At 43.1% G+C, this 22,844-nt stretch overlaps 1 protein-coding gene across 2 annotated transcripts in view; it reads left to right on the top strand.

The window, feature by feature from the left end:
• The first annotated feature begins 6,041 nt into the window (after positions 1-6,041).
• The window catches only part of Dcp1a (decapping mRNA 1A), a 70,135-nt gene continuing 53,332 nt past the window's right edge, over positions 6,042-22,844 (top strand). Inside the window, exon 1 of one of the 2 annotated variants that reach the window (XM_052733770.1) lies at positions 6,042-6,238. In XM_052733770.1, coding sequence (XP_052589730.1) covers positions 6,044-6,238 — 195 coding nt within the window. In that variant the 5' untranslated portion in view covers positions 6,042-6,043. The remainder of the gene's footprint in view (positions 6,239-22,844) is intronic. The other variant, XM_052733771.1, reaches the window with a different exon arrangement.

The following is a 22,844-nucleotide window of genomic DNA, read 5'->3' as shown; positions in this document are numbered from 1 at the left end:
TATTCCAGAACCAACAGTCTAGACCAGGTCACATATCAGAACTCTAATTCTAGAAAATACTTGGCATTTAAAAAAAAAAAGAAAGAAAGAAAGAAAGAAAGAAAGAAAGAAAGAAAGAAAGAAAGAAAGAAAAGCTTGGCAGTGGTGACGCACACCTTTAATCAGAGGCAGGTGGATCTCTTTAATGACCTTTAAAGTAATGAAATAAGTACTCTTAAGTATCCGGTAAGGACTCAATTGTGAACCTCACAATAAGCTTGCCACCACTTGGACAGCAATCACACAAAAGGAATTAAAACGGGTGCAAGGATTATGTCCTTAATTACGTCACCAGCCTGCCACAGGGTTAGACGTGCCCTCTCTGTGCTCTCTTTTTCCGCACTTTCTCCGTCCGTACTCTGTCTCTCTGTCTCTCTGTCTCTCTGTGTCTTTCTCTGTCTCTCTCTCTCTCTCCCCCCATCTCTCTCTCTCCCTCTCTCCCCCTCTCTCTCCCAATAAAGCTCTAGAAAGGTAACCATGGCTCGTGATTCTTCCGCCACCACAGCATCCAGTAGTCAGCATGGCTGCTTCGGGCGGCGGCCAGCCACGAGCTCTGCCGCTTAACCAACAACGGGTATCGGTGATGAACAGCAGCATGGAGGTAACAAGTTCCACTCACGTGCAGCTAGCGTAATTCAAGAGTAAGCCATGCAGAATAGTAGCAAGATACATGATCTATCTGGACACCAGAGCTAAAAGATACTCATCCCAACTCAGCAAATGAATCATGATATGACCTTGGGAAAGTTAGCTTTCAATTCTCAAAAATGAAAACAGAAATAAACAGACACTTCTAGAATAAGCCTTTAAAAAAATCTAAGCTGGGGAACTTTTTTTTTTTTTGGTTTTTTCAAGACAGGATTTTTCCGTGTAGCTTTGCACCTTTCCTGGATCTCACTCTGTAGACCAGGCTGGCCTCGAACTCACAGAGATCCACCTGCCTCTGCCTCCCCAGTGCTGGGATTAACGGCATGTGCCACTGCCGCCCGGCATTCTCTCAGATTTTTGCCACACATCTGTGCCAAATAATGAACATATTTGCATAATGAACATAATGAACATTTCTGGGTGTGGTGATATTCAACTTTGCTCCCAGTACTCAGAAACCAGAAGCAGGAGAAATAAGAGTTTACAGCCACCCTGGGCTGCTTAGCAAGCTCCAGGCCAACTTGAACTACATATGGAGACCTGTCTAAAAAAGAGAGAGTGGAGTGCTTAGAAGGATAGCTCGGTGCTTGCCATACAAACAGAAAGATCTGAGTTCCACCCCCAGAATCCACATGAAAAAGACAAGCAAGGCAGCATGCCTATGACCGCAGCACTGGGGATGGGGAGAGAGGAGGATCCCTGGGGTTCAGTGGCCATCTAGTCTAGCCGAACTGGGGAACTCATGGTTCACTGAGAGACCCTGTCTCAAAAAAAAGAAGTTTGTGAGCAACTGAAGAAAACATCTGACTTCCACCTCTGGCCCCCACATGCATGCATATCCACTTGCCACACACATGGGGGAGGACACACAGAGGAGAAACAGAGAAAGAAAAACAGTAAGATGTGGGGGGTCCAAAACAGCTTGACTACACAGCTGCCAGGACAGCCTTACTGGCAGGCTACACCTGGATCCAGGAAAAGCCATAACTAGCACCACCCAGGAACGGGCCAGCACCTAAGGGGAAGTACCTGACATTCCAAACATTCCAGATGTCCCTGAGACCAGTACACACCTATTCCCCCTTTTGCCAAGACACCCCTAGACAAATGTCAGCCAATCAGGGGTCCTGAACCCTGGAAATCCGCTCACCCCAAACTTTGCTATGATAAAAACCCTACCCCACCCAGAGGTGCTTTCTCCTCTCACTGCTGCATTGGACAGACAGAGAGTCCAAGCTCAAGCTTGCAATAAAGGCTCTTTGCTTTTACATAGGACATTCTTTTTGGTGGTCTTTTAGGGGTCCCCAAGATCTGGGCATAACCAAGAGAGAAGGGACAGAGGTTGAGACGGGGTGGGGGCAAGTGAGAGTTGAGGGGAGAGAGGAAAGGTAAGAGGTGCTCCCATGAGCAAGCACACTGAATGGCGCAGTATCTCCCAGGTCTTAGCAAGGCCTTTGGATTTCACACTGGAGAACTGAGAAAGCTACGGCTCATTAACAAGGTTTTATATATACAGCAGTTAGATTTGAAACTAAAAGACAGTGTTCAACTTGTGTGATGGGTATTCCAGCATCTTTTATGGTAGACCCTATTATTTACCATATGTAGACCAGGCTGGCCTCAAAGTCACAGAGATCTGCCTGGCTCTGCCTCCCAAATGCTGGGATTAAAGGCACAAGCCACCGTACATGGCTCTGTCTCAGAATTCTGAGGAGTTAGAACTACAGTTGCACACCACTGCGTACAGTACAGATTAACCCCATAATTTTAAATGGCCATGTCCTGATTTCATTTCTGGTTGCTATGACAAAATATCCTAACAATGAAAACAAACATCATCACAGAAATGCTTCATGTTTTACCACAGAGCAGCTCACAGTAGAGCAGGGGTGAGATTGACTGCCTCTTAGGTTTTCGTTTGTAAATCATTTATTTATTTATTAGAGATTTATTTATTTATTATGTATATAACATTCTGTCTCCATGTGTGTCTGCACACCAGGAGGGGGGGCACCAGATCTCATTAAACATGGCTGTGAGCCACCATATGGTTGCTGGGAATTGAACTCAGGACCTCTGGAAGAATAGCCAGTGTTCTTAACCCTCTGAGCCATCTCTCCAGCCCTATTTATTTATTTTTTAATTATTGAAGCCATGTATGGAGGCACAAAACTGTAAGCTCACCATTCTGTAGGCTGAGAGGAGAATCACAAGTTTGAGATCAATCTGATATATATAATAAATTCAAGACTAGATTAGCCTCAAAATAATAACATCAGGGCTGGGGAGATAACTCAATAAAAACCTACATTTTTTTTTTTCCGGAGCTGGGGCGGAACCCAGGGCCTTGCGCTTGCTAGGCAAGCGCTCTACCACTGAGCTAAATCCCCAACCCCAAAACCTACATTCAAAATGACCTACATTCTGGCCCCAGAGCTCATATAAAAATGTAAGTTGTCAAGGCAGGCAGATCTCGGTGAGTTTGAGGCCAACCTGGTCTACAGAGTGAGTTCCAGGACAGCCAGGGCTATTACACAGAGAAACCCTGTCTCAAAAAGCCAAAAAAGCCGGGCGGTGGTGGCTCACGCCTTTAATCCCAGCACTCGGGAGGCAGAGGCAGGCGGATCTCTGTGAATTCGAGGCCAGCCTGGGCTCCCAAGTGAGTTCCAGGAAAGGCACAAAGCTACACAGAGAAACCCTGTCTCAAAAAAACAAAAAAAAAAGCAAAAAAAATAAAATCATCATCATCATCATCATCATCTTTGCCAGGTGGTGATGGTGCATGCCTTTAATCCCAGCACTTGGGAAGCAGAGGCAGATTGATCTTTGTGAGTTCGAGGCCAGCCTAGTCTACAAAGTGAGTTCCAGGACAGCCAAGGTTGTTACACAGAGAAACTCTCAAAACGAACAAAAAAGTCAGGTGTGGTAACACATTTGTAATCCTAGCTCTGGGGAGGCATATAAAGGGGACTCCCTGGAGCTCACCTAGCAGCTGGCCTAGCCTAATTGGTGAGTTTCATGCTAGCTTGGGCTACACAGCAACACCTTGTCTCGAAAAACAAAGCGTTTTGAAGAGAATTTTCTATTCCAAAATATGAAAGCTTGGCCTACTTCACAAGTTTAGCCTTGCTTGATCTGAAATAGTGGATTAAAAGGTGTTGCATTAGCTTTTCCTGGGGAGATGTGACCGAGTGTCTGTTTTCTCCAGGGTACAAACATTATACTGAAGAAGGACTTCTCCCCAGGTCTAACTTGCTTACTGACAGGTGTATGGATGAGGGATTATCCACAGCAGTTCCTCCCTGAGGTTTCTGCCAGGCCTCCCAGGTGGTCTCGTGAGCGATCGTGAGCCCGCCCTTCTCTCCAAGGGCACGTGTGTTAATAGGCTCAACCTTGTGAGGAGCTCAGAGGTAATCATTGTTTGCTCTGACTTTAAGATAGCAACAGCTCAATCATTCGTGGGGGACAACATCTCACAACGAAAGGAAAGAGTTTGGATTATTTTAGAACAGCTACATAAGAAAAAGGAAGCTAAAGACAGCAGCTCGTGTGTCTCTGAATTTAGTACCTAACTTAAAATAATATGTCAAGGGCTGGAGAGATGGTTCCACTGTTAAGAGCACATGCTGCTCAACCATGAGGGCCTGAGTCCAGATCCCAGCACCCAGGTCCAGAGGCTCACAAATGCCTCTAACTTACTAAGCTCCAAGGGCTTCAACACCCTCTTCTGGCCTCCACAGGCAGCCCTGCAAACATATGTTGGCATAAATTTATACAGACACATATGCACATATGTAAATTTAAAAATTTAAATAATAACATTAAAATTAGGGTACAGAGGGTAACTGAAGGTACAGAAAGTAACGGGGCTCCTGCCCTCCACCACTGGGTGAAAGAAAGGTGGCCCAGATGTGGAATAAAGGATCCCAGAGATTCTAACACCAGAATCCTCCTGACTGGTGTGAAACTTTGAGCCACTGACTTCTTCTCTGGAGTCTGAATTAAATCATCAATTAAATGGTGGGTTCCCTCTCACCACTGGGCTTTGAAACAAACCTTAGTTTTTGTTTTGATTTCCCAGGGAACACCTATTCACCCAAAGCACCCATTCAGACATTACCTCCTCCTAGGAAGCTTTTCTGCCTCCGATGGGATTAAGGGCTCCACCCTCTGGAATTCGAAGAGAAATGTCTAGCACCAGGTTATTTGCTTGCTTTCAGCTCCTCCCAGAGCCCAAACAGTTGGAAACTCAGAAGTGGCCACTACTCTATAAATTCATTTAAAATACACGTGAGGGAAGAGTGAATAAATAACAGGTTCCTTTCCCTGCTTTTGTACTTGCTCCACACACGATTCCATAAATGATCTTGGGGTGTAAAACCATAAGCAATTCAAATATGTGGTGGTGTTTTGATGAAAATGTAGAGTTTGTTCTTTCAAAAATGTTCAATTGCACCGAGGTGTCTTCAATAAAGGAAAACGTTGGTTTTTAAAGTAACTCAGTGAAAATAGGCTGGGCATTTTGTTTTACTTTTTAGTAGTACCTAACTTCTTAAGATGCCCAATAAATGTTTGGGGTTTGTTTTGTTGTTTTGAGACAGGGTTTCTCGGTGTTACGGCCCTGACTGTCCTGGAACTCGCTCTGTAGATCATACTGGCCTTGAACTCAGATCCACCTGTCTCTCTGCCTTCCCAGTGCTGGAATTAAAGGCCGGAGCCACCACCGCCCGGTTGCTTTTTGTTTGATTTTAAGTGATCTTCTTATAAAATAATGGTGTTCTTTAATCCGGAACGATCGAAATATTTACCGGGGACTCGGAAGAGAAAAAGCAAAGGGGTAAAGAAAGGGATAGACCAAGTCCTGGGTAGTTCCAGGCAAACTAGTTAGGCTGCTTTGAAACATTTCTTTCAAAATTTAGCGTTGTTAACAGTGAAGGTGCAGTCTGAGGTCGGAGGTTGACATGTAGCACACACATACACACACACTTTCTCGTTTGTTCTAAGTCTTCTAAACGGTCCGTGGAGACTCATTTCCCCCAGCAGCATTTCGATTCTGCGCCCGACCTCGAGACAGCCCCGGTGTCCGGGTCCCGCACAGCAGGCAGGAGGCGGGCGCGCTCGTGCACCGAGCTCCAACCCCGCCAGGTGACCGACTCGGCCCCGGGACGACTTAAGCGCCACGGCGCAGCCGCGGACGGACGCCGGGCCTTTCCGGCAGATGCGGCCTTAAGGAGGTCGGAACCAGGCTCCCAGGGCGTGGGAGCGGCGGAAGAGAATAGCTGCAGCACCACCCTCCGTGAGGCCAGGAGCAGAGGCGGAAGCGACGGGCTGACTGAGCTGGGGGAACTTTGCCTGGATGGCACTTTCCTGTTCTCGAGCCCGCCCCCGGCGGAGGGGCTCGGCTCCGGGATCCAAGATGGAGTCGTTGAGTCGAGCAGGGCAAGAGATGAGTCTGGCGGCCTTGAAGCGACACGACCCCTATATCACCAGCATCGCAGACCTTACGGGCCAGGTCGCTCTGTACACTTTCTGCCCTAAAGCCAACCAGTGGGTGAGTGAGGCCCAGCCGCGGCGGGGATGCCAGCCTGGCCGCTGTCGCCTCTTAAAGGGGCCGCGCAGGCAGTTTAGGATTGGGGGTGGGGGAGTGAAGCAGGGGACTGGGACCGCTAAGGCGAGGCCAGAACCTCTCCTAAAGGCCCGGGCAGAGCCAAAGGGCTGACACGCGGGATTGGAGGAAAGAAGCTCAAGAAGCAGGCTAGAGGCATAGCAGGGAAAATCAGATGGAGGGGAGGAATGAGGCAGGATCAGTCCTTTGGGCTCGGTTCTGGGGACTTGAGTGGTTCACCTCCTTTACATGTTGCATTGGAAGGATATAAGACAAGTTGGATTTTTTTAAAAAGTGACTGAAAACCTATGTTTGAGACGTTGAGAAGTATTAGGCAAATTACATGTATTTAATTGCAAAGTCCACCCCTCTCCCCCAACCGACCTAAATGAGATGATAGGGTTTGAAGCTTAAAAATCAGTTTCAAGAGTTAGTCCAGCTTCAGTCGAACTACTCTCTATCTCCAGAGTTTGGGGAAAGATTTCAAGGCATTTTGGGAAAGGGCTACTACAGTAAGAATTTGATTCCGTGGAGCCCTTTTGCAGGGAAAAGACACCAGTGATACATCTCCTTGATGGCTCACATCTGAGTACTTTTTGAATTTTGTGAGTGGCGATGGAGTTCCAAAAAAGTTACAGTGCCTACTCACTGACTCTGGTTAGCCCCAACTTAAAGCACCTGGAGCTGGTCACATGATTTTCCATTTTCTTGTGCTCGACTCTTCCTAATTTATTCATTCAGCTGTAGAAGCTTCATGATTTTTGTTTGTTTGTTTGTTTGGTTTTTCGAGACAGGGTTTCTCTGTAGCTTTGCTCCTTTCCTGGAACTCACTTGGTAGCCCAGGCTGGCCTCGAACTCACAGAGATCCGCCTGACTCTGCCTCCCGAGTGCTGGAATTAAAGGCGTGCGCCACCACCGCCCGGCTGAAGCTTCATGCTTTTTTGTTTTTTTTTTTTTTTTCCGTTTTTCGAGACAGGGTTTCTCTGTGTAGCTTTGCGCCTTTCCAGGGACTCGCTTGGTAGCCCAGGCTGGCCTCGAACTCACTGAGATCCACCTGGCTCTGCCTCCCGAGTGCTGGGATTAAAGGCGTGCGCCACCACCGCCCGGCAGCTTCATGCTTTTAATGGGCAACCGTTGGTTGGATAGACTTGATCAATGATTGTCGGTCACACTTCAACAAGTAATGAGGCCCTTAAACTAACAAAAACGTTGAAGTATTGTTGTAACTTTTATTCAGTGTGATACTGATACATAGATGTAATTTTGTGGAAACTTATTGTCACTTACGAAAGTTACTTGAGAAGAAGTTTCCATAATTTTCCTCCTCCTTCTGGAAGAGAAAAGGATATAGGAAGCCACCAAGAGTGAAATTATAAACTGTTCTACCCTTGTACCTCTTTTAAACAGGGCCTTAGCTTGAAGTATTTTGCATTGTTTTTCTTTGCTCGATCTATGTATGAATTTGTGAAATAGGAACTGCAGACAAATGGTGAGAATTTGTAGGTAGCATTTGTTACTGTTAGCTATTCATAGTTTTTCACAAAGGCTTACAACACTTGAGGATTTGAACCATGGAGTTGTGTAAAATGAAAACTAAGCTGCTGTTTATTTGGATCTTGATACATGGTGCGTCCACCATCTTTTCTCATAGTGAGTGGTGAGTTGTAGCTTTGCCTAATGTGTTTCGGGAGGCAAGTTTACTTTTACTGAGACAACTGGCTGCCATTTTCTTCTAATGAGAACACTTTTAAAGGCAAGAAAAGCCCTCAAGAAGGGAAAGTTTCATCGTGGCATAAAAGACTTGTATAAGAAACAGATCTTATTTATTTTTAATTTTTTATCACAATAAATTGATATAACTAACCTTAAATTTTGGTAATTTTTTGGTTACATTTAAAAATATCAAGATACAATGTAGGCCATGAACTCCGGACTGATAGGATTATTTTACTTTAGAAAAAAATTAAAAGCACCACGAGTGTGCCTAAAACCTGAGTAAACTTCTTTGTTTTTTTGTTTTGTTTTGAGACAGGGTTTCTCTGTGTAATAGTCCTGGCTGTACTGAAACTCACTTTGTAGACCAGGCTGGCCTTGAACTCACTGAGATCCGGCTGCCTCTGCCTCCCAAGTGCTGGGATTAAAGGCGTGTACCACCATTGCTCAGCCTACCTGACTAAACATTGATACAACAAATGAAAGAATACTAATAGGTTGTATTTTCTTGTTTTATTTCTTGCTGTGCAGAAGATCAAACCCAGGGCCTCATGATGCTGTGTAAGCATCATACCTCTACCACTGGGTTATATAGCCAGCCCAAGTTACAATTTCTTAATCAAAATTTCAGGTGCTTATTTTAAAAACCTACCAGAATTGCCTGAGTCAGAATGGTTTCTATCCATGATAATAGAAAAAAGTAAAAAGTTGTGTTTGGTAGTAGTCCTTAACTAACCACAAAATGTGTTACTAATGAAAATAATCCTAAATTCTCCAGAGATGAAACAAAGTATCTTATAAGAAAATTTCTAGAAGGTTAGGGATTTGGCTCAGTGGTATATAGCTGTGCATCATTAGCCCAGGGCCTGAGTTCAACCCTGGTATCAGTTTACTTTCTTTTTCTATTAACTTTGATAGACTTAAAGTTTGGGTTTTGTTGTTTTTGATTTTGATTTTGTTTTTTTGAGTTGCAACACAAAATACTTTGACTTGATATTAAGATACCTGGTTGAAAGGTTTTAGCTTTTGCAAAGTTAAAGCTGGGGCTGGAAAGATAGCTCAAGTAGTAGCTAAGAGCATTGAACCCGGAGGACATATCAGCTCACCTCCATCTGTAACTCCAGTTCCAAGGGATCCAATGCCCTCGTCTATCTTCTGTGAGCTCCAGGCCCACACATGGTGCACAGACTTATGTGCTGGCAAAACATGCATGCACATTTTTAATTAAAAGTTAATACATAAAAATAAAAAGTAAAACTAATTCTGTTTGTTGTTTTGGTTTTTTTTTTGGTTTGGTTTGGTTTGGTTTGGTTTTTTTCCAGACAGGGTTTCTCTGTGTAGCTTTGGAGCCTGTCCTGGATCTCACTCTGTAGACCAGGCTGGACTCAAACTCACAAAGATCCGCCTGGCTCTGCCTCCCGAGTGCTGGGATTAAAGGCGTGCGCCACCACCGCCCGGCTTGTTTTGTTTTTTAATGTTCCTTACTGTTAAAATAGAAAAATGCGCCGGGCGGCGGTGGTGGCACACGCCTTTAATCCCAGCACTCGGGAGGCAGAGCCAGGCGGATCTCTGTGAGTTCGAGGCCAGCCTGGGCTACCAAGTGAGTTCCAGGAAAGGCGCAAAGCTACACAGAGAAACCCTGTCTCGAAAAACCCAAAAAAAAAAAAAAAAAATAGAAAAATGCTACAGATGTAGACATGCTGGGCTGGACGTTGCATACACTCATATAAACACCTATAGAGTTGAATGGATGCACAATTTGTAAAGAACCTGAGGTACCCACATAAAAAGCTGGGTGAAGTATTGTGCTCCTCCAATCCAGCACTAGGGAAGTAGAGGCAGGTGATTCCCTGGGGCTCACTGACCAGCAAGCCTAGCTTAATTGTCTGGCCTCTGGCCAGTGAGAGACCCTGACTCAAGAACAAGATGGACAGTTCCTGAGGAGTGACACCTGAGGGTGACCACTGACCTCTACACAAACACCTGCATGCGCACACACACACACACACACACACACACACACACACACACACACACACCCTCTCTCTGTCTGTCTCTGTCTGTCTGTCTTGGTTTCACAATAAATAAAACAAGTTGGTCTGAAAGCATTTCTTCTCCACTAAAACCATTTGCCATTGGTTTATTAGTGGAAAACTAACAGAATTATTGTCTGTTACAGGAGAAGACTGATATAGAAGGGACCCTATTTGTGTATCGAAGGTAAGTTTTTAAGTCTGTTTCTATTTCACTTGAATGGGGCAGTCTCTTGTAGCATGGTCCGTTTCTGGTGTGCTTCTTTGGAGCTGTCCTGTCTCCTTCCAGCTTCATCCATGCAGGCTGTGCACTCCCTACCCTAGCTGCTTCTCCACTCAGCCTGACACAATTATCTCGGGATAGAAATCCTTTTCTAATAACGCATCCCAAAGAGAGGCTGCCCAGCTCTCCCATATTAAAGAGGATGAACATAGGAATGTCTGTGGATACAGTACATGTTAACTATAGTAGTTGAGACGTCAGTCTTGCTGATCTGCAGTTTCTAATGAGAGTTTGTCGTCTATGACTGGTTCTGCTCCTTTCCCACGTCTTCCCCAAAGTTCTGGGTTATATAGTCTTTATCATATCTATTTTAGTTTGAGAGTTTAGAATGCCTAGGGTGTTCATAATTGTATATATATTTACTTTAAGCTTCTGAAAATTCTTTAAATTGTTAATTTGCAATGGTTTACAGCATTGCCTTGTTTGGACAGACCACAGGATATGACTGTCATGGGACACTTGTCTTTGGAGATGCCTATAGGGCTTGTTCTTAGAGGCACATCTGTGGGGCGTCTACCCACCACCCCCACAGTTCCCCAGAGTTTTCTTGAGTGCGAGCAGCAGGAAATATTAGATAGAAGGATTTATTGCGGAGAATATCGCGGAGATAAACAGATAGAAAATAAAGGATAGCCTTGAGAGGGCCTGGAACCTATTCCAACGGCCCCGACTGTCTCTGCCCCAGGGTTTTTATAGAGATGCCAAGGGGTGGAGCAAAAGACCTCCTCCCCCAGCACAGCCAAGTGCAGACCATCTCAGACACCTGCACTCAGGCCCGTGGTCCTAATCATCCTCTATGCGGACCTGCTGGGTAAAGCCATGAGGAACCCGAGAACGGGCTCCCACACACATCCCTTGTTTTCTAGAACTTGGGGTGGTGGCAGCAAGATGATTGTCTGGTTCTGTTTGTATTGAGTTGGGTTAAAGAGTGTGTTATGTTAGCTTGAGGAACGTTCAGTGCATTGTGTGTTGAATCCCCTTAGTAAAGAAACTAAGAGTATTCTTACTGTAGGAGTCAAGTCCATCTAACTCAGGAAAAAACATACAAAAGACTAATGTAAGAAAGATTATTGCTGCTATGAGTGGCAGTCATAGACATACTTGTACCATATTAAAAAAAATGCTATTTCTTCCAGCATATATTACATGCATATGTCAATCTTATGTCAGTACATGCTTATGTATACATGTATGGGGGAAAAGGCAAAGCTCCTCAGATGCAGGGAGCTTACATTCTAGTAGTGGAGAAAGATGGTAAGTAGACAAACAGTAGGTGGGTATTGAGGTGAGAAGGTGACATTTGAGCAAATGCTTGCTGGAGGTAAGGGGGTGGTGCTCATTTGGGGGCAGTAGTTCAGACAGGTCTTTAGGTGGGAGCACACCTGCGGATGGTGACAGCCAGAGCAGCGGAAGCAGGAAAGAAATAGAGGAGCTGAAGTGGGGTGGGGACCTCGATGACTTGACTGTGACGCTGAGGAACTGAATCCTTATAACACTTAGGAGCAAACGGGTGGTCTGACTTTTAAGGGTTGAGGCCTAAACCCAGGACTTTGTTCATGCTAGGCAAACACTCTGCCACTGAGTTATATCCCTGCCTTGTGTTTTTGTTCATGGTTTCAAATGCTAATCGTGTCATGTGATGTGATAATGTAGGCTTTTTTTTTTTTTTTTTTAGTGAAAAAAATGTAGATGCCTTTTTTCCAGATTGAAAGGTAACATGTTCCCTTTCTTTAAATCTAAGGTCTGCTTCACCTTACCATGGTTTCACCATTGTCAACCGACTGAACATGCACAACCTGGTCGAACCAGTGAATAAAGATTTGGAATTTCAGCTCCATGAACCATTTCTTCTGTATAGAAATGCAAGCTGTGAGTATATCTGTTTGCATTGAACAGAGGCACTTCAGTTTCAGGACATTAGAGTTTGGAGTTTCAGATTATACAAAATATGGTCTATACTCTATGATTATAAATACGTGTCTTGGTAAAAGATGAAACTCTTCTAAATGTGTCTATGTATATAACTGTGAATTCGTGAGTGCACATACACCACAGCCCATGTATGGAGGTCAGAGGACAACTTTGAGTTCTCTAGTCCACCGTGTCAGGTCCAGGTATGGAACTCACTCGGGTCGTCAGGCTTGATGGCCAGTCCCTTCAACTGCATCATCTTAACCAGCCCCAAAAGCAAACATTTTCAGCTAGCTCTAAAATTGAAAAGACTTTTGCAAGTAGCTAACTTAGGTTATTTTAGTTAACTATACTATCTAGCCTAATTGTTATCATTGTATTTGTTTCTGTTATGAAATATTTAGTCCTTTGTTTTTGTTGTAGTGCCGATTCTTGTCAGTTCCTATCCCTGAGCAACAGAATTTAGTTCGAGAGACAAAATGAGAGCAGATACTCATGCTTTCCACAGGGAAAGTACTTTGCCATGGATGGTGGCACTTTTCAACCTACTAGTTTAATAGAATGTTTAGTAGGTACAAATACTGTGTCAAAAGCTGTTGTGCTTTAATGATAGAAAGTAACCTGTGTGGGATACAAGGTAGTTTGGTCAGCTAAGACTCAAAGGTGCATGGCATACTGTTGTTGGTTGGTTTTGGCTCTTTACTCTTTGGGGGTCACTACCTAGCTCCCAAATAAATCACACATGGAGACTTATTCTTGCTTATAAATGCCTGGCCTTAGCTTGGCTTGTTTCTTGCCAGCTTTCCTTAATTTAAAGTATCCCATCTATCTTTTGCCTCTGGGCTTTTGTCTTTCTTTTACTTCTGTATATCTTACTTTGTTTCTTACTTCATGGCTTGCTGTGTAGCTGGGTGACTGGCTCCTCCTTCTTTCCCAGATTTCTCCTATTTCTTCTTTCTGCCTGCCAGCCCAACCTATCCTTTCTCCTGCCTTGCTATTGACTGTTCAGCTCTTTATTAGACCATCAGGTGTTTTAGACAGGCAACATAACACAGCTTCACAGAGTTAAAAAATGGCAAGATAAACAAAAATAACACACCTTAAAATAATATCCCCAATAGCATACAGTTAGTTGGAGAGTTCCTAGTCCAAGACCTTTTCAAGCATTTTTACATGTTCTAATAGTGATTGAAATTCAGTCAACAAAGCTCAGAGTAACACTTTCAAAAAAGTAGAGTATACATGTTCTTCACCTCACATTGGAGTTACTTGCTGACAAATCTATCATAAATTGAAAATTCGCTAGTGTACTTAAGCTACCAGATATCATAACTCAGCAACACAGTACACTGTAGATTACTGTTTGTCCCCCTGTGGTCCTATGGAGTGGGAGCTGTGGTTGGTGGTTGTATACAGCGCTGCAGTAGAGTTGCCCGTTATTCCTACTCTGAAGGCAAGGTACAGTCAAAATACGGTTTTTATTCCATTCATGCTACTTCACAACATTTTGTAAGCAAAAGATCTTAAGTCAGATTATCATAAGTATGGGACCATCTGTTCAAAAACATATACTTAAAGGGCAAGGATATTGCTCAATGGTAGATGAATCCTTAGCCTTCATAGGCTTTGGGTTTGATCTCCAGCAACACACACACACACAAAATGTACATTGGATTCTGATAGTTCAGTATGGGTATTAGAAGTGTGGTTGAGGACAGAGGGGCAGTTTGTGTGTCTAACCCATAGGGTTATGAAAACAGCGCTTTAGAAAGCTGGAAGCCCCGAATTCTTTCTTGCTCTTTTTTAAGTAAGCAAAATAAGGTCTATCTCTTGATTTTTCGGTAAACTGTTCCTCAGGTTTTTACATCCTCTCAAATTTTAAATCCTCCATACATATTAGAGACACTTTTTGAGCCAGGAATGGTAGGTAGTCTACACTCGTAATCCCAGCACTTTGGAGGCTGGATAGCCCGTGCTATAAGCTCATAGCTCAAAGAGTCAAACAAAAAAAGCATGTTATTTAGTACCTGTAAGTTCAGGATTTATGTGAACTAGTGAGAAAGAGTGGAATGTTACAAAGGGCCACTTTATGTTAAATTTCCATTGTGGGAAATTCTTCAAAAGAACACCTACTTTTTTTTTTTTCTTTTTTTTCTTTGAGACAGGGTTTCTTTGTGTAGTTTTGTGCCTTTCCTGGAACTCCCTCTGTAGTCCAGGCTGGCCTTGAACTCGCAGAGATCTGCCTGCTCTGCCTCCCGAGTACTGGGATTGAAGGTGTGCGCCACCACCGCCTGGCCACTAACTAAATTTTTAAGATAGTCACTGGGGAAAATCATCAAGGGACTGGAGCACCTGATTACCTGTAGCATAAGCCTAAGTCCTTCACAGTTGCAGTCTTGTGAAACTGACTTACACTGGGCATCCTGGAGGTGGAGCACACACTTATTCCCAGCATTCAGGAGACAGAGACAGGTGGATCTCTGTGTGTTCAAGGCAGCCTGGTCCACACAGGCCAGCCAAGGCTACATAGTGAAACCCTGTCTTTAAAGCCAAACTAACAAAAAAGCAAATAGAACCTACCAGAGTTTGGGCTCTTTGGAAGTGATTCTCTAGTACTTGTGCAGAAAAACTAAAGGGAGATTTATAAGCAAACCAACTATCATCTGGCTTTGTTGTGTAAACACCTAGCAGCTATCTAGACTGTAACTGGGGTCAACATAAAATTGTCAGGGTTCTGTAAGTTTAACCCATTACAGTATCATAGATTAGTAGACCTTAATCATCAGCAGTATTCATAGCATTAATTGAAATATTCTTGTGGAGAAAAGTGAACTAATGCTTTTTGTTTGTGGTTTTGTTTTGTTCGTCTTTGTTTTTTAGAAAGCTTTCAAAGTATAGAAATATTTCCTTACTTGAACAGAGAGCTCACTTACCGGGGTCATCCTATTGGGGGCGACATTTAAATAAAGGAGGAGCTGTGTCAGAGGTGGCCCAACAGCATAGGGCAGTGGTTTTCAACCTTCCTCATACAACTGTATCAACCTTTGATACAGTTCCTCATGCTACTTCATAACTGTAATTTTGCTACTATTATGAGTCATAATGTAAATATCTGATATTTCCAATGGTGTTAGGCAACCCTGTGAAAGGGTCATTTGACCCACAGGTTGAGAACCACTGGCATAGGGTGATGTGGAGTCTTAGGACTCTCCTGAGTGTACGATTGTCTAATGAGTCATAAACATAGAACGTAGCTCTGTTGGGTCAGGAAACTGTTGAGCTGTTTGGGGATTTGTCCGTTAAATAAATGCTAGGATCTGATTCTGTGTGTGGGTAATTATACCTGATCCTGTAGCTATTCTTTCGTCATTCTCCCATGGGAGATGCCACCAAAATACCTGGCCCATTTAACTCAAATGATACTTTCATATCCAGCTTTTTCTCACTCAGGTTCAGTTTTAGAGTAAATGAGGGTGGGGAACAACCATTGAACTAAAACTTTTTCCAATTCTAAACTGTTGTATTTCTTTTTTAGCTTTTCTTTATACAAAATACTTGCTCACCTACTCCCCAAGAAAAAGGTCAAATCTTAGAAGATACTTTGATTGGAGTCAATGATTCTCATGAATCTCTGAGAAATACTGTATTTTCATTCTGTCTGGAGCCTTTTGGTAGCTACAGAAGGCTTTAATTGGACCTCATTGAGGGATTGAGGGGTTGCAGATTCTGCAGTTACTGAATAGCAGTGATGTTCCTATCTCCATCTCTCTGATTCCCATCTTAAAAGATGGACAAACAAGATACTCGGGTGTCTAAAAACTTGCCCAGGCGTTATGAAGCTGCTGAGAGATGTAGACTCCAGCATCATTGCTCTGCAGAGCCGGTGTCCTTCACCACTGCCACTGTAGAGTTACACAGCTCCCTGTAGAGCAGTGCGTGCTGTGTGCTGGAACTCTGCATGATGGAAGGCTTCTCTACCAGCGCTCTAACACTGACCGCCTGCCATATGTGACTGACTGCTGAGCACCAGGATGCGGCTAATAAATGTAAAGGATGATGTTTTTTATTTCCTTAAGCCATTTGAACTTGCCATGTTGAACTAGTGAAGCCCACAGCACAAATGGTACTCCAGCGTACCATTTACTGTGTCCTGTTTAAACAGGATATACACAAAGGAGGCTTTTATGCCTCCCTTTAGTCATTCCTTTCTGAAATTTATAAATGATTTCTGCGTTCAAAAGCTGCAGAATAAATCCCTAAGGAAGGCTTTACCATGGTAGTACTTCCTTAGAGTGGAGTTTGATTACAGACAGATGGAAGCTTTGCCATCTTACTGTGACCTTGTGTGAATCCCTTAAACCTGTTAAGTGTTGTATTGTAGCCCATCCTCGATTCAAGCCAGGTGATCTTATTAGTAAACAACTGTAAATACTTAAGTTTTAGCAAGATTCCCTCATAACCCAGGCCTGTAGTGTTTCCTTGATCACTTCACACAGGAACCAGCAGCAGCCTGCTTCTCAGGAAGTTCTCCCCACTCCTCTTCCCCTACTTTTTACAAGCCCAGTACTTTGCACATGCTAGGCAAGTATTCTTCCCTAAGCTACAGCCTCAACTCTCTTTGTTTCTCTTTACAAATATTATGTTCAAACATTTTAGATACAGACAGGTTGAGATATACATTGAAAAAAAAGATACATACGCTAAAAAAAATTTTTTTTTCCTCCAAGACAGGGTTTCTCTGTGTAGCTTTGCGCCTTTCCTGGAACTCACTCTGTAGCCCAGGCTGGCCTCAAACTCGCAGAGATCCGCCTGCCTCTGCCTCCCGAGTGCTGGGATTAAAGGCGTGCGCCACCACCGCCCGGCTAAAGTTAAATCTTTAAGGCTACTTTTTTATTCAAGTAATCAGATGTTAGCTGAAAGTTGAGTCCAGGGCTTTGTACATTCTACAGTAATGGGTACCACTGAGCTACAGCCTCTGCTCCCCAGCCTTTGGTTGTCATTGTTGTTTGAAATCGTGTTTTTTGTAGCACAGGGTGATCTCCAACTCACTGTATGACCTTAAACTCTTGATTCTCTGCTGGAATTATAGGTGTGCCTAGATTCCCAAATCTTTTTTTTTTAATACTCAATAGAAACACTTCTGACAGATAGGCCATGGTGTTACAAAGTTCTTCTGCTATATGAAACATTAAGTACATAGCAGAACCAAAGAGGGAGTAGAGGACCTTTCCATGAACCAATACCAAAGTGAAAACGGAAAGCTTCAGTGAGAGGCCTGTGAGCTTAACACTTGCTGTCAGCTATTATGGGGTCCTTGGGGATGAAAAGTCTCCTCAATTAAGGATGATCTTATTTTGTGTGGTAGGATTGGGAGACAAGATTTCACAAATGTGGAAAGTTAGAGCTGAGAATCAGATCCCAGTCTCTAGCCAGATCTAATGCTCTATACATATTAGTTAATTAGAAAGATATGTTTGTCAGCCTCGTGAGATGACAGCTAAGTGTATCAAAGTCTGAGTTATAGGTTCAATAGAAAATGTCTTCCCAAAAGATATAACCATAGGCCTTTCATCATAGAAATTCTGGGTCTGAGTTAAACTGCTAGGTGTATAGTCTTAGGCAGAAATTAGCATAAAATTAATCACTATCTAGTAAGTATTCAAAAATACTGGGCAGAAGCAATGGCAAGACTCTTCGATGTGTCCGTAACCCAGGCAGCCCACAAATGTCACATAAGCTTTGTGGTCCAAAGTTACAGATATGCAAGGAGGTAATTCACAGTGAGTAGTGAGAGATACTATACAAGAAAGAGCAGCATTAGGCAGCCCTTCTCCGGAACTTCAGTTAATGGACTACCACTTGGAGAACTTAATGGGTGTACTCTCAAATGTGGATTATAAATTAAAAAGAAATAACTTCAGAGTCAAATGCTATTAAAAATAACAAATAGACTTGAAAAGTAACCAAGTAGAACTTACAGAAATTAAAATTTTAGTTACTAAAATAGACTACCTGGATTCAGCAACTAATTAACGACAGCTTTAAACATGCACACACGAGGCCAGGCTGTGGTGGCGCATGCCTTTAATCCCAGCACTGGGAGGCAGAGCCAGGTGGATCTCTGTGAGTTCGAGGCCAGCCTGGTCTACAGAGCAGGATCCAGGAAAGGCATCAAAGCTACACAGAGAAACCCTGTCTGAGAAAATAAAAAGGGGTGGTGGTGGAAAAAACAACAACAAAAAACCCATGCACACACTCATTGGTAAACTAGGAGGACTATGTGAGGAAATAGAGACTGAATCCTCAGAAGGGAAAAGGAATGGAAGTAGGACAGTTAGAAAGTCCACATGATGGGCAAGATGGTCAGGATGTTAAAGTTGATTCAAAAGAGGCAATATTTGAAGAAATTATAATGGAGAACCTTCCAGAATCTATAAAAGATGTAAGTCTTAGGTTTAGTCATTGGGATAGGCCCAGGCACAGTAGGAATAAATGTTCACTCTGCTGCATATGGCAGAGACGGAAGAAACCAAAGGTTGCTTGAGGTGGGTTCAAAAGAGCACCTGGCAGACCGACCACTAGGACTCCGAGGGCCGGGGGAAACTACGAACCAGTGAGGAGGTCAGGAGAGCATTCCAACAGCAAAGCCTTCGTCTCTGGGAGAGCCCAGCTAGAGGAGCTTCCAAACCTCCTGTGCAGGGAGGGCACAAGCCACCAGCCGCGTGTGGCTGTTGAGCCCTGAAATGGTGCCAGTGCTGCTGAGTTTTCAATTGTAGTTCATTGTCATCACTAATCTTTAACTTCAATTAATTTAAACAGTAGCACAATTCCAAAGGTACAGTTTAGACAAAAACTGAACACAGAAGAAATGAGGTAAACAGTGGTGAAGAAAAAGGACAAAGTGGAGAGAGGGAAGGTGGTCCAGCAGGGAGGAGAGCTGCTTGTTCTGCAGAGGACTGCATACCCACTCACAGACACACAGCACACATACAGTTAGAATAGTGAAAATCTTTAAGAATGATGCGCAAAGAAAGTCAGATCAAGATAGCAATGGCTATGTAGAGCAATGAAATGCCTAGTTTCTTCTAATAGAAGTATTAGACAAAGCCAAGCTGAGCTTTGGAGTGTAGCTCAGTGGTAGAGCAACTGCTTTATTGCTTAATGTGCTCAAGGCCTGCAGCACATAGAGAAAAGTTGAAGCAAAGGTTTTGGAGAGCAGTCAGTCACATGAGTTTTCACACTAAAAGCCTCCCAAGAGTGAGGGTAGTGAAGCCAGGCATCATAGCTCACACCTGTAACCCCAGCGCTCCTGGAGGCTCAGGCCAGTGATTGCTGAGTTCGTGCTGTAGTTGCTATGACTGAGCTACAAAAGGAAACCCTTTCCAAAGGGAAGAAGAAGGGGAGCGCGCTGGCGCACACCTTGATGCCAGCACTCAGGAGGCGGAAGCGGATGGATCTCAATGATGAGTTCAAGGCTAGCCTGGTCTGCAGAGCAAGTTCCAGACACCCAGGGCTACAAAGAGAAATCCTGTCTTGAAAAACCAGGAAATTAAAAACAGAGGGGGCATGAGAGAGGAGAGGCAGGGAGAAAGGGAAGAAAGGAAAAGAAAAAGATGAGGGTAGCTGAGTTGATGAGTGGTGAACTTTTAAATGAGATGATGAATGATTCGTTGTGGGCATGGGGAATAGCTCAGTGGTACAGCAGTTACCTAGCACGCACAAAGCCCTGGTTTTGATTCTGAGTACCACAAACAGTAAAGATCCAGGATGGGCCGGGCGGTGGTGGCGCACGCCTTTAATCCCAGCACTCGGGAGGCAGAGCCAGGCGGATCTCTGTGAGTTCAAGGCCAGCCTGGACTACCAAGTGAGTTCCAGGAAAGGTGCAAAGCTACACAGAGAAACCCTGTCTCGAAAAACCAAAAAAAAAAAAAAAAAAAGATCCAGGATGGCCACTGCAGCTACCCTGTCTAGAAAGGAGAAAACTAGAAAAGGAGAAAAAGTAAATAGAAACGCCAAGATAAAATGGCAGAATAAGTAAATCGATAATTAGAATAGATGAATATGGAATTGTCATGTGTTGTTGAAAATGGTAGGTGGGGGGGTAGAATGAGCTGTATCAGGCAGATTTTAACCAAGAGAGGTTGAGGTAACAAGAATATGTAACTGACAGGAAATTATCAGTAGGGATACAAATGTGAACAATTTTGAACTAGTTTGTACTGAGTATATATGAAAGTTATAAACTGAATATTAGAAATGTATAATTGCAAGTTTCTATAAGGTTATGGGATAGTATAGTTAGGCTATCCAGGACAAGAGGTTAGGAAAGAAGAAAGGAAATCTGAATAAAGATGAAGGAAAATAAAAGAGTAGAAATTAATTGGAAAGCAGAAGCTGCATTGTGAGAATAAATGCACAAAACCTTATCTGTAGATAAAATGATTGACCCATCAACAAAAGCAACCAGAAGAGGTACAGTGGACATGTAGGAAGGTAGACCTGAATGTATTTTTTTTCCATGCAGTTTTTAGAAACAAGCAGTGAATTTTTTGCCTGAGTTTAAAACTTAGATGAGAAGGGGTTTCCTAGAAATGTCCCATTTAACAGAAGTGTCCTCAGGCCTAAACAGATCTAAATGGACTCAAACAGCACAACAAATGGTCTGACAATGTAAAAATCTCCCCATCACGTCTAAAGAAATTCCCAGAGGCATGTTCTGTTTGTGGAGGTACTAGGACGGTTAGTTCTTTGTGTAGACCAGACTCTGAAAAGGCAGATTCGGGTCGCATACGTTTCTGGTCTGTCACTACAGGAAACTTGTTTGCTTAGGCTGTGCTTCTGTGGTGAGGAAATCATGCTTTATTATCCACTCCTTGCAGAAAGTTGCCTCACTATTTCTCCCAGATCATGTTTTCCCCCAGTGTCAAGTGTCCATTGATTACTACTTCCGTGGACACCTTAGCGTTACAGTGATAACCTGGGATCAGTTTTTAATGCATTTGCTTACCTATTACTCAATAATGAAATACCATCAAAAATATACTATAGGGTTATGTTCTGAGCAACAACAACAAAAACAGAAATAAGCAACTTTTTTTTCCTTACAGCTAAACTGTTTATAATAACCCAGTTAATTGCAAATACTGTTTGTGATACCTTCAAGCTTTGTAGAATCAATTCTGACATTCAATCGTTTTCTTTTATGCAAACTAGCTTGTATTAATTTCCTCTGACAGAAACTATCTCAAACTGCTTTTTACTTTGTTTTTACCTAAACAAAGATGATTATTTAACTCAGATATCAATTCAGTGATATTTATTAGATATGTCATCTGCCTAGCACCTTAATCAGATGCTATGCCTTATAAATTTTAAAACTTTTATGTACTTTCAGAGAACTTTATTTTTCTTGGTCCTTAAGTTCTATTTTCTTGGAGAACTGTAAGTAACGGTTACTAAAATGATTTGGAGCTTCCAGTAACTTGTCTGTCTTCCTCAGAAGGGTTAGGATTCTCAGTGAAGCCAGCAAGGGCAGCTCATGCACTCTGAGGCTGAGACAGAAGAATTGACTAAGGCTGAAGCCATCCTGAACTCCACAACAAGTATCAGGCCAGTAAGGAACACACACACACAGATTCTTAGTAAAGTAATGCTAGTTCATGAAGGCTGGAGCTAAACGTGTTTAATTCTTAAACAGCTGTAGGAGAGTGGCAAAATCTGATGATTTAAGGTCTGTAACTTAAAAGAGTTACCAGTTATAAACTTGAAGGATTAGCCTTTTGGTGCCTTTTGGTGATGTCAGGTGTGATATTTTGCATGTTTTTCTTAGTAAGTTTCAATCGCATATCCATTAATTAGAAAAATATGTCTTACAGATTTTTCTGTTCTCCTAACTTTATTCTGTTCTGGGGGAAGTGGAGTGGTAGTTTTAACCAAAAGAGGAATGACTATTTTGTGCACTTTATTAGAGTTTTTACTGGAAGGAATTATCTAAAGGAAGATAGCCTTTCAGCTCTCCCCCCCACTCACCACCTGAAGGTGGCCTCCCGCTGAAGGCCGCTTCCCTCATTTTAAGATGTTTTCTAGAATCCCAATTGAACAAAGTCCTTCTCTGGTTCCCCAAGAACACCTGGGTGTGTCCTGATTTTCATCTCACCTGACACTTCTAAGCAGTAACAGATCTGTGGTTTGTATGAAGCAGTATGAAATAATCATATTTAGATAAAACCCAATCTGGAGTTTATCCAGAGAGTTTTAATGACATACAGCTGCTAGTCTCATATGTTACTCCTTAGCCTTCCCAACAACAGCCAGTTACCTTCAGATACAGCTGGTAGTAAAAACATTACTGTGTAACTCACCTGAAAAGGCCTGGGAGAAGTCCTCCTTGGTTTCCACTTCGCTCACAACTTTGCCTTTATACCGGGTATCAGTCTCTTGGGAGAGAGCATTTTTAATTAAAATTAGATCACTAGAAAAGGTTGGAAGGCTCATTTCCATAGTGTTGAAAATACAGCTGCCAAGTGGAAAGTTCTAGTGAAGAAATGCTGGAGCGCTGCTGTTCTTGTCTTTCTCCGTGTCCTTTCTCAGTTCAAGGGCAAGGCAGAGCAGT

Source organism: Peromyscus californicus, unplaced genomic scaffold (assembly GCF_007827085.1).
Source record: "Peromyscus californicus insignis strain IS unplaced genomic scaffold, ASM782708v3 Scaffold_12__1_contigs__length_115047231, whole genome shotgun sequence".
Classification (NCBI taxonomy): Eukaryota; Metazoa; Chordata; class Mammalia; order Rodentia; family Cricetidae; genus Peromyscus; species Peromyscus californicus.
The sequence above is the reverse complement of the archived record's forward strand: the minus strand, read 5'-3'. Positions and strand labels throughout refer to the sequence as shown.